The sequence below is a fragment of the Petaurus breviceps genome, unplaced genomic scaffold, assembly GCF_028583685.1.
Source record: "Petaurus breviceps papuanus isolate PSGF00001 unplaced genomic scaffold, PetGlider_PUasm1.0 90762, whole genome shotgun sequence".
NCBI lineage: Eukaryota > Metazoa > Chordata > Mammalia > Diprotodontia > Petauridae > Petaurus > Petaurus breviceps.
The window spans coordinates 9,893,618-9,906,493 of NW_027187339.1; the positions used below are offsets into that span (position 1 = coordinate 9,893,618).

A 12,876-nucleotide genomic window follows, 5' to 3' on the forward strand; every position below is an offset into this window, starting at 1 on the left:
ATCTACATATATGCACACATAAACATGCACACATATGCACACACAAACATACACACACCTACACATATGCACAATACACACATATATACACACCCCTCTACCAGAGGTCTTCAAAGAAAGGCTAGATAATCACTTGCTGGCTACTCCGTAGAGGAGATTCTTGCTCAAATATAGGTTGGACTAGATGGGCTTTGAGGTTCCTTCCAATAAGGGAATTGTGACAATTAGAAATTTTGAGACATAATTTCTGGGTAATTTAATCATTTTATCTATAAGGCCAGCACATTTACTAATAAAATGAGGGTCTTTTGGTCATCTCTCTTGGTTGTGGGTTCACAGTTATGCCCTTCAAAGAGTAGGTATTCCTGAGGGGTGGCAATCAACTCTGATTGGTTAACAATTAATGAGAGAATGAATATTACAATAAGAGGGTGGATCATATTAAAATGAGGGTCTTGGGCTAAACAACTTGGTCAGAGAGACTTATCAACTTCACCTGTCTGAACTAAAGGGAGGAGTCAAATTTTCTCAGATCTGTCTGAGCAAATACAATGTGCAGTAACACACCCATTAACCCCAATATAGAATTTCCTTTACTGTCGGATTAGATCTTGGCCTGGGTAAATCTTTAAGATGGTAGGCTTCTTGATGAAGAAGTAGAAAAAAAGAAAAACCTTGGTCCCAATACAATAGTTATTAAATACAAGAGAGAAATAATCATTTCTCTCAAAATCATGTGATTTTGTGATTCTTACCACAAGCAACTTTAGCATTTGGGTCTTGTTTGAGATGGGCGTCCAGCACGGCATCACTGATCTGATCACAGATCTTATCTGAAATAAGAAGTAAACTATGAGTCTGAAATAGTAAATACACAATATATGAATGGACAAATGTGAATATATCATCAGCTATTAAAGAAGAGACATATCAGATATCTAAGAAATGAGAAATAATTTCAAACACTGTATCCAGCACCACTCCTCTACCATCCCAACTTTAGGGTGATGTAGATTTTTGTTCTAATCCTGGAATTTCCTGTAGAGAAAAATGTATGCCAAAAACAGTTATTCCAAGACCTCCAGGGTAATTCACAAACATTCTTCTAATAATTTTTTCATCCATCAACATATATTCTCTAATTCCTGAGTGCACATCTGGAAAAGTCCTAAAAGCAGACACTCAAGCACTTCCTTCAATAGTAACAAGTTAAAGTTAGGGCAATGAAATCCGATTGGACAATAGATGGGGGTTTTTTTGTTTGTTTTGTAAGACTCAATGCACTAGGTTCAAAATGCTGTGCCTTAGCAATGTGAAACTTCTAAAACAAAAGTGAACAGGAGAATACCTCTAGGACAGTACAACAATTTAAGATATTGTCATAAGAAATTCTCTAGCCTTCTCAGATGGATCCAAAATGCCACGCATCATCATTGTTTTTAATGAAGCCAATAGTTAACTGAAACCCCCTGTGTAATGTTAGCTGCAGTAGATACAAGGGAGCTCCAATCGATAGTTTGGCGTCATTCTTTTGCTCGACATCTTTTACAGGATACCTGTAAAGAGGGAACCCAGAACTGCATTTCTCAAACGATTTTGGCCACAGAGCTCTTCAAAATCTGACACATACCAACATCATAGATGCTGATCAAGGCATTTGGAATTGCACTGGCATCAAGGGAGATCAGATAACTTTTGGATTGGGCAAATTAACCTTATTTTCATACCAAAAATACCATATCCATCTATATCTGATTGTGTTTGTCATTATTTGACACATAGTATTTTAGGGAAGAAATATCAAATTTTCCCATTGAACCATTATGCACATCTTGAAGAGCATCATGTTTGGGGAAAATATAATAAGCTGGAAAAAACTCATCATATCACTGTTACTTCAGGACAATCTGAGCTGCCCATGTTCAAAACTTAAGGAATAAAAAGCACTTTGGCCTTGCACACACAGTTTTAGATGTCAAGTTCAAGTTTCAAGTTGGCTACAAAGATCAGTTCTTGAAATCACTTCTCTGTTTCTCCAGTGAGGAACAGGCCACATAATCACGTGAATACTATCATTTAAGCCAAGAAACTTCTAAGTGTGTAGCCATGGAACCATAGTTACTATATCTAAAATTGTATTAGGCTCTGGTTCAGATGGATACTAAAGAACATGAAATATGTTTATATTGTTGTCTTTTATCAATTCCCTCTACTCTATTTTATGCAACATTTACCTGGCATTACTTTCTTCATATTTTAGGTTCATTTTACCAGTGGGAGTTTGCTTATAATATTTTTTGTTTCTATTTTAAAAAAAAATATCTATACCTACAAGTGACTTTCAATTATTTACATAAAAATTATCACTCTGGGAACTATGTAACTGAATTTAATTGGAATGTAAATCTGTTTTAAACAATATAATATGTCACACATTCCCAAATCAAATGGAATTTGTCTTAGTATTTTCTACTGCATAGAGCAATCCACTAATCTAGAAGTAGAAAGCTGACCATATATACAAATATTTTCCTGTATAGAATTTTTTTTTGATGAAACTAAAAGGGAAACGTGTCTGGGATCCTTTCACGCACCAACACTGGGTTGTATTACATTTTACTTGTAAGTATTGTTAGAACAAAATTTTAAAACTACATTCACTAAAACATTCTGTTGTTCCTCTAATAGTTCATATTATCTTTAAAAACATTCATATATATTCACATTCATCTAAAAAAATGGTTGACACTATCAAAAAAAATCTTAGAATGAACTCCATTCACTATGCCCCAACCCGAAAATTTGAATATAGTTACCTGTATACATTCAAAGCACAACAGATTAAGAACTGGGAGGAACCATCCAATCCAACCCCTTCCTTTTACAGATGAGGAATCTGAGGTACAGAGAAGGGAATGACTTATCCAAGGTCACACAAGTAGTAAGCAGAAGTACAAGTCAAACCCAGGGTTTTTTAAATTCCAAATCCAGCACTCACACTGGAAAATGTTCTCAAAATTCCTCATCTTGCTTTAACACACAGAGCATCTGAACAGCTACCACATCATAGAAACCAAAGAGCCATTCAAGGGCTATGTATCATACAAATAACAATGAATAATTTAAATGACAATTTAATGAAGCACAACAATATCCCCTTGTCTGCCTCTTTGTGTCCCATTTACATGGGTGGGACAGGAAACAGGAAACAAAATCTCATCATATCAAAATGGATATACTGAATATACTTTAAATACATTCAGCAGCGGCAGTCAAAACTGTACCTGATTGAAGAAAGGGTGCAATAATTAAAATTAAATTCAACAAACATCTATTAAATGTCTACTATATGTATGGCACAATGTTAGGTTTGGGGGATTGTAAAGACAATAATGAAACCATTCTTTTAAGCAACTTATGTTCCCTTGCCAATTGCTTTGCAAACCTGGGGGAACCTCTGGGGCCTCCATGAATGATGCAATCAATCAACAAACATTTGGTATACACTCACCCTGTGTACCTAGAAGTATACTAAGTGCCATGAATGACACAGAGCAGTACAAGATAAAGGAGAGGAAGCCCAGACCAGGGCACAGAGACCTTTTCAAGTTGACCAAGGTCTCCTAGGTTCTTTATCATGAGCGACAATGAGCAAAGGATTATACACCAATTCCCTAAAGGCCTACTGAAGAAAGTGAGTAAAGAAGCAAAGCCTACGCCTACTTGCATATGGCCATCAAACGGTCAAAGAAGGAGCTTTCCTTTATGAAAACAAGAGCTTGAGAACCAAATGCTCATGGGAGAAAGATCTCAAAATCATCTACTTTGTGAGTATGCTACAACCAAACTAAATAATTCAGTTGGCTTTACATAAGTAGCCAGTTAGATGGAGGAAAAAGAAACTCTAAGTAATATGGAAACAATAGTACTTATTTCAGAAGTTCAACAATATGCAATTTATTGGCATGGTATTCCTTCCAAAAGCAGAGATTACAACGCCACTCTAACAAAATAATTAATCTTCAAGAATTGGTGAGACCAAAACAATGCAGCACCCTGTAGTCAATGGAATGGTGTTGAGTCTCTTAAAATTTAGCTAGTCTGGTCAGACAACATACAGATGGCCCATTACCAGGTAGAGTTCTTCCAGCTGGGTAAAATCAACAGAACTTCAACTCTACTGACAATAGCTTTCAAGAACTTGATATTTCTTCCATGCTACAGTGAGGAATTGAAGAATGAGAATTTATGATATGTATATTTTAGGCTAAATCTAAAGTCTGATAAAACACATTTGCATATAATGCCCACTTCAAAATCCCCTAAACTGATAGGAGTCACCCATTTTGCTGAAAAGGGTTGACTAAGCTTGATAAAGACTAATTGAGTATGTTTTCCTGGTCTTATTGAAGAAAGTGAAAGAGTTAGATTAGTTCACAGTAGATAGAGTGCTGGTCCTGGAGTCAGGAAAAACTGAGTTCAAATCCATTCTCATATGAACTGTGTAACACTAGGCAAGTCACTTAACCTATTTGCCTCAATTTCATCATCTGTAAAATGAGGTTAGTAATAGTTTCTACCTCCCACGGTGGTGAGAATAAAGGAAGACATAGTATGAAGCACTTTACAAACCTTAAACTGTGGAAATGCAAACTATTATTATAATTGTGATTATTGGTAGAGAGTAAGCTACAGTAAAGAATGGTGATAGTCTTTGCTTACTATGTTCTTTTTCTCTATAAGTATGAACACTGTCAAGATGTCAAAGGAGACAATAGGTTATAATGTTAAACATATTGTACTTGAAGTCAATAGACCTGTGGTTGAATCCTCTCTCAAAGACTTACTAGCTTTGTGACCATGAAAAAAGTCACTTAACATCTAAGATCTTCACTTTTCTCATCTTTTAAATGGGGATGGTAATAGTTGTATCCCTAATTCACAGGCCTGCTCACGTGAAATGTGAGTAATTATTATTCTCATATAATTTTGAAGGAGGCTCTCTCAATACATGAAGTAGTTCATATTATAATAGTGTATTTGTCTTTATGATTTATATTGATGCTCCTTTCACAAAGGAATGACTAATTCCTTTTCCACATTGCCTTTAAGGTAAATAAGTTTCCAGCTGTTAGCTATTGCAACAATCTTTTAAGGATGGCTTATGATGCGCTCATCCCTACCCGGAAATCTTGCTGAGGGACATAAATCTGGTGGTATGCTTCCTCTGCAGGTCCAAATAAGAAATAGATTCCATTCTTGAGAAGGAATATCTTTTTTCAGCACTAAGGAACTATCATTCTTCTTATACGAGCTAAGGAAGGCTGCAGGATGAGTTAACATTCATTAAGCTCCCATTTTGAGCAAAATATAATTACTACACTGAAGTATCTTATAATCTACCTGGACAAGACTGAATACATGCATTTTAAAATGAATACATAGGAGTCCCAAAAGAGTGGTACGAGATAGTTAGGGCTCAAAGATTTCAATAGACTCTTGAGCGCAGTCCAATGAAAGGGACAAAAGGAATGTGCATTCTGTTTATGTTTATTTTTATTGGTATTGCTAAATATTGTAAATATAATGCCATGATTATAATCTGAAGCTTCGTATAAATGTTGCAATATTAATTTCTTTCTAGCACCAAGACTATATAGTAAGGTGAAATTGTTTACATTATCCAAAAAGTAATTTATTTGGAAATAAACCCAAATTCCAACTTTTTGAGTTATTATTTTGATCCTTCAATGGTACATCCATGGAGCTGTGATTTCATCGGTGTGGGTATTTGCTCTAATCACTAAAATCACAAATCATACATCCATGTTTGTTGATCCTGTTTTACTCTTGTCCAAGGGGTCTGCCCACCATGTTGGGGCCTTCTTCCAGATCTCTGGATGGATACCAATGCCAATAGAGCATTGGTCCTCCACTGAAAGCAAGGGCTCTCGGGATATAATCATCCTACTTCCTTTTCTAGGCATACTTCTCTTTAATAATATCCTTGATAGCACTTTTATGCATGATTCTTCATTGGTAATATGTAGCCATATTTTCCTCTCTGCTGTTTTTCAAAACTACCTTACTTCAAACATGTTGAAAGTCTCCCCAGATTTGGTGGCCTAATGACTATTCTCATATAATGGAAAAAATAAAGTGTCAATTTAATGAATTTGGAGTGAAGGGAAATGCTGGATAGGAATTCATCTAAATGGTACTTGGCAATCAAAATCATTCCTTAATTAACTGAGTTTTTTTCATTTTTCAACTATTCAAGACATTAGCATTGTATCATTATGGGCTCTTTGAAGGCCCAAACTGGTCACTGGATGTCCAAAGTCCCAAGGTTTTTTCCCTAGGTACAGAAAATCGGAATCGCTAATTGTCAGCACTTCATAAACACTTGGAGCTCTCTACAATGCATGAGACAAAGCAGTACACTGGAAAATAAATGCCATGACAACCCCAGATACCATACTTCAAAATTAGTAGACAAAAAATTTGAAGTGGAAAATAGGAGAATAAAGGCATAATAACATTCACCTACTGCACTGGGAGGTGGGGAAGGAACTAATGAACCAAAAGGAAATGTCATACAGGGGGGGAAAGAAACAAACTAGGAGAATGAAATATAGGAAAGATAATAAATGTTTACTGGATTGAGTTTGTTTCAGTGAGTAAACGTGTTATGTTGCAATACATTTCAAGTTATCAACAAAGCCTCTAAACAGCACATAAGCACATGCTGAAACTACAGATTTAAGGGTTGCCAAAATGTCTTGTGTTAAGTCTAAAGTATAAAAAACCTTGTTCAGAGCTGCAAAATATACCTGAACTTTATGATATCCCTATATCTATAACATTTTACAAGAATAATGCTAGAGACTAGAAACAACTGGAATTTCAATATTGCCTTCAGGTTAGCAAAGCATTTTATAGTCATTTCCCATGAGATTATCAATAGTCCTGTAAGATAGCGACTACAGGTATTACTGGTAAGCATTTTGCAGACAAGGAAAATGAGGCTCTCAGAAGGTAAGTGACTTGCCATTGATCACACAGCTACTAAGTGTCAGGGGCAGAATTTGAACCCAGTTCTTTCCAACTCCGGGTCCAACACTCAATCCATAATGCCATGTTGTGTCTTTGGGAGGGCATGGCATAAAGTAAAAAGAAGTGGTGTCTGAGTCAGAGGCCCTTGGTGTGAATATTGCTTTGGCTAGACTGATTGATTGTGTGGTGCTGAACAAATCACTTCACTTTCTGAGCCTTTGTCTTCTCATCTGTAAAATGTGGAGGTTGTACTAGACGACCTCCAAGGTCCCTTACAGCTCAAAGCCTATAATTCTAGGATTTCAAAGGTCTCTGGTTCTAAATTTTTGATCCTATGAATTTGATCATAGTTACAACCATCAAGAATGATGATTTCCCTTCCTGAGGTAGTTATTGTTCATATGCCTTTGCAGGAGCAGCAGGGCAAATAATTATCTTTTCAGCCAATGTTATTTTTCTTCACATTTCCTAAAATAACAGACATTTGATACCATCTCTTTCTTTCTAAAGTACATTCACTTAACATGGAAAACTCAGTGACCCTTGTCCTTGTTTGAGGGAACATTTTCTGTTGACTCAAGCTGCATATTGGTGGCAGATGACCATTTGATTTTTTTTAAAGATATGTAATTTTAAATGTTCTGACTGTATATATAGACATTCAGATGATTAATTTTGCATTACCACTTCAAGCAACTACATATATTTCCTTATTTAAAAAAAATATATAACAAGATTCTAGGGGGCTAAACATACAGCATACACTGTTGTTTGGTACCCTCTTATTTTGTTTCTTCTCTGATAGCTGAGAGAGTTCAATCTTTCTATGAAAATGGGTTTTCTAAGGCTTTGAGACCATGGAGCCCAAAGCCCATCCATTCATATTCATGACAGGATTATTATTATTATCATTATTGGCAATAATAAATAAAAACAGATTTATATAGCAATTTAAGGGTACAAAATGCTTTACATGTGCCCTCATTTTATCTTCCCAACAACCCAGAAAAGTTGATGCTAATATATTACCCTTACTTAACAAATAAGGGATCCAAATAATAAGTGGCTTGCCCAGAGTCATACAAATAATAAATGTCTAAGGTAGGATTCAAATTCAGATCTTCCTGACTCCTGGTCCAAGGCTGTAACTGCATATCTAACTGTTGTGGTTTGTTTGTTTGTTGTTAGAGAAATAATCACAAAAGTAATATAAGCTGCCCTCTTCAATGGCATTGTTGACCCTAACTATAAACTTCTTTGGGCAACCACCCACCTCTTCCATCCCATGCCACTAATTGCTAGTGACTTAACTTTGTGAAGCTGCTCCCAGGCAAACTAACTTACCAGGATGCCCTTCTCCTACAGACTCCGAAGTGAACATGAAAGCCCCTTCTTCACTCAGAGAATGGTCACACAAGCCATCCACAGGTCCATTCATGTTGCAACACTTTCCCCTTAAGTTTCTTCAAAGGAGCAGCTTGAGGACTCTTATTGCACCCTGGTTGCCTTTGGGAGCCAAAAGGAATTTCCCCCCAGCAGAGCTGTTTCTATCTAGGAGACTGCCTCTGCCTGCAGAGCTTTGAGCAAGTGTGAGTAGAACAAGGATGTATGAGAAAGTGAATGAGTGAACTGAGTGGCATGTGCCTCTTCCCCCTATCAGTGTCTCTGGCTGATTGGAGCTTCAGTTCCAGTTGCTCCTATATATGGAAAAGTGAAAGTGCCTGAATAATCATGTGAGAAATTTGGAGGAGTCCATTTTCTGGGAGAGGAGGGGAACATTCTTTCTTTGGGAGAATTTCAATGAACTCTGATCCTCCACAGCATAAAATTCAGCATTGTACACCAAGAAACCCTACGATTTTTACAAAAGTGAAGAACCTACGGGATCCTTCATTGACTGCATTAGGAATTTATGAATTACTCCCATTTTAACACCCCCTTTGGACAGATGGAAATGTTTTCACATGTGTACTGTTGTTGCATGAAAATAGAAAAATGTGGGATCAAACTCTCTTAAGGAAATGTGAGAGACTAATAATTGGAGTGGGGGGGAGGGACTCTAGTATAACTCCTCTGTTGTGAGGTCTTTCTCCCTTGTTTCTTTTCAGTACTTTTTTTCTTCTTTCTTTCTTTTATCTTTATTTTATTTCTCTTGTCCAGCATGGACTTCTCTGTTTTCATGTATCTGTTTGAGCTTATCACTAAAAGAAAGCCAAAGCTAAATTCTGCCTTTGGTTTGCAGTTGTTGAAGCATAGTTTTAACAGTTTCATCTTAGAAGGAAAGCATGCCTCTTCTTTTGTTTTCAAGTCTTCTTTGCCCACACTAATTATTGTAAAAGGTATTTCTGCTTCTATGAAGTTGTTACATAACCAGATACAGGGCTATCTGGTAGAGTGATTAGTTTTGTTATATGCTCCTAATCATTAATTTTTAAGGAAAGTGAATAGCTAATTATCAAAAGAGTTTTCAGGACATATTTGGCAGGAGGGGGAAATCCTTAATCAAGTTTCCCAGGTTACAGCAGAAAAAAATGATTTTTTTTCAGGAAAGCATTTTAAAAGTGAAAAATCATTCCTAGGGCATTTCAGCTATGGAGGAGTACAAATTTCTAGAGCTTTTAGGGTAGAGATGTGATGTTTATATGTATAGTAGCCTAAATCCAATAATTTCTAGGGAATCTCTATTCACATTGATCTTAGAGTTTTCTACTATGGCTAAAATAATAAACAAATCATATTATATAAGTAAGGAGATACTGCCCTCCTAACAGCAACACCTTCTAGTTTATCGTTGCATTCCAAGTATGTTTGGATTCTTGTGTAATTTGAAGCAATAAAAATTGAAAGTAATCAGGTTAAAAGAAAACTCGGATAAAGAAAGAAATTTACACTAGAGAAGAAGATCATCCAAAACCTAATGTCAAGCATTTCACAAATAGCAAAATGTCAAAGTCATGTAGGAATCACGATGACTACATTTGTATATGTCTCCCATAAATGCATTATTTTTTTAAGTCAAAAAAAGTCACCATTTCCTTTTGTCTCTGTAGCAACAACCAGCACATTGATGGTTTTGCTAATTGCTTAGTAACAGAAGCCACATTTAAATACTTTACTACTACCAATGAAGCTAAACCAACACTCCCTAGAGGTTAAGCAATGGGACCTTAGATTTTTATTTAGCAATATTTAACAAGGAGGGAGGATTTTTTTTGGTGGGGGGAGTTAGTAAAAGGAGAAGAAAAAGCCAATATCAGGAGTTAGATACAGAAGAAGAATCACATTAGGACAAGAGATAACCTTTGATACCATCAGTATATTGGGATTCACATTGTTTGCACCTAAAATGTTTCATCATCAATGTGCTTTAGCAAATTTCTTCTGCGTATATTTGTTTCAAACCAGGAGGTATAGTGGGCTAATGTTTAATTTGGACTGTAGACCCAGGTTCCTCCCTCAATCAGTTGTTTTGTTTGGTGGGGTTTTTTTTAATATCTACTAAACAGTGAAAAAAATAAGGCAAAGTTGAAGTATCAAACAACTATCTAAGTTCTCATATAGGAACTGGAATGAAGTAAAATATGTTCTCAATGTCCTCTGTACTGCAATAAAATTAGCAATAGCATCCTCCACCCTTTTAAAATAGTTTAAATAGCAGTAGGAGACAACTATCACTTATAATAAAGAAGGAGGAAAAAATTCAATGAAACTATGTTATTCCCTATGTAATCCTTTCAGATGGGTCACAGTTTCTGCAAACTGTAAAATGAGAGGGTTGGATTAAATCATACTAAGTCATTTTAAGTCATGTCTGACTCTTTGTGACCCTTTTTTGAGTTTTCTTGGCAGAGATACTGGAGTGATTTGCCATTTCCTTCTCCAGTTCATTTTATAGAAGAGGAACTGAGGCATACAGGATTAAGTGACTTGTCCAGGGTTACACAGCTAGTAAGTGTCTGAGGCCAGATTTGAACTTGGGAAAATAAATCTTCCTGATTCCAGACCCAGCACGCTATCCACTATGCCACCTAACTGTTTGTTTTGTGGGTCATAGACCCATTGGCAGTCTAGTAAAAGCTATGAACCCCTCTGAGAATCATATTTTTAAATATACAGGACTGGTGTATTAGCAACCACACTAGCACACAGGGTGGGCTGCTAGAATGGGTTCTTTGATCTGCTTTTCTAAAGGAAAGATAGCTTTAAAGGGGTTAACAATCTTACTTTAATTAACAGACAGATAAGTAGAAAGAAGTGAGTATTGGAGAAAGAATCCCACAGACAGGGCTCCAACTGTCTGAACAAAGTAATATAACCACCTATATACACCACTAGACCTGAAGAGCATCAACATCTGAGTGGGGGAAAGGAGGAAGAGGGACAACTCTTAGAAAATAGTGACTCAGAGTACTGTCCAGGGAATCAAAAGGTCCTTCTCTTGAGCAAGCCCCCAAAGTAAAATACCAACCTCCCAGTACATATAGGTTCAGAGCCAGGAGGTACCATAAACCTCATGACTCAGTGCCTAATTAGCTTAGTACCAAAAGGTGTGAAAGCCTTCCTACAAGCAAGCCTCCCTGTAAGCAAGCTTCCCCCTAAGCAAACTCCTCCTTAGCAAGTTCCTCCCCCAATAGGTTCTATGTGACTCAGGATGTATCACAACTCTGAAAGCAGCAAGGCATCTGTGATTGAAATACCTGTGTACCTTTAGACATGGGAACACAGCCCTTGTTCCAAGGCAAAAAGGAACTCGTGTGGTCACATAGGCCTATTAATGAATGGGGAAGATCTTCATATTCCATTAACATTACAGCTGGTGAGAACAAAGATGCACATAACACCTGAAATTTATCCAGTTAAGAACACCCGAATGAAACGATTTTTCTCTCAAGTCCCTTCTACCTCAAAATGACAACAACTGTCATTTTATGGACATTTACAAAGTGCTTTGTGGACATTGTCTCATTTGAGCTTCCTGACAACCTTGAGAGGCTGGGGATACCTCTGGATGACTATCTCCTTTTTAAAGATAAGCAATTTCAAGTAAGCAACTTGCCCGAAGTCATACAACTAACAAGTGCCAGGAACTAGATTTGAATCCAAGTCTTCTGAACTCCAAGACCAAAATTCCAATCTCTGGGCTATGCTCCTTCTCTGAATCCTAATATCCTATGATATTAAAGGAATAGAGAAGTGATCCTTTAGAAAGCCATTGGTGGAGTTATGAATTGATCCAACCATTCTGGTAAACAATTTGGAACTATGCCCAAAGGGCTATAAAACTGTGCATATCCTTTGATCTAGCAATAACACTGCTAGGACTATATGCCAAACATATCCAAAAAAGGAGGAAAGGACCTATTTGTACTAAAATATTTATAGTCACTCTTTTTGTGGTGGCTAAGAATTGGAAATTGAGAAGATGCCCATCAATTGGAGAATGGCTAAACAAGTTGTGGGATATGAGTATGATGGAAAATTACTTTACTGTAAGAAATTGCAAGCAGGACGATTTCAGAAAAAAAAAACTGGAAAGACTAACATAAACTAATTCAAAGTGAAGTGAGCAGAAGCAAGAGAACATTGTACACAATAACATCAATATTGTACAATGAAAAATTGTGAGTGATTTAACGATTCTCAGCAATACAATGATCTAAGACAGCCCATAGGACTCATGATGAAGTTTGCTATCCACCTCCAGAGAAAGAACTGATACTGTCGAAATACAGATTGAAGTATGCTATTTTTCTCCTTCTTTCTTTCTTCCTTCCTTTCTTTCTTTCTTTCTTTCTTTCTTTCTTTCTTTCTTTCTTTCTT

The 12,876-nt window shown here is 36.5% G+C and overlaps 1 protein-coding gene across 1 annotated transcript in view; it reads right to left on the reverse strand.

Moving 5' to 3' along the window:
• Nucleotides 1-8,761, reverse strand: part of MAT1A (methionine adenosyltransferase 1A) — a 40,801-nt gene extending 32,040 nt beyond the window's left edge. The window contains exons 1-2 of the mRNA XM_069068383.1: nt 8,401-8,761; nt 756-833 (exon numbers count right to left, since the gene is read on the reverse strand). Of these exons, the coding sequence (XP_068924484.1) occupies nt 756-833; nt 8,401-8,494 (172 nt within the window). The 5' untranslated portion in view covers nt 8,495-8,761. The remainder of the gene's footprint in view (nt 1-755; nt 834-8,400) is intronic.
• Between the last annotated feature and the right edge of the window lie 4,115 nt (nt 8,762-12,876).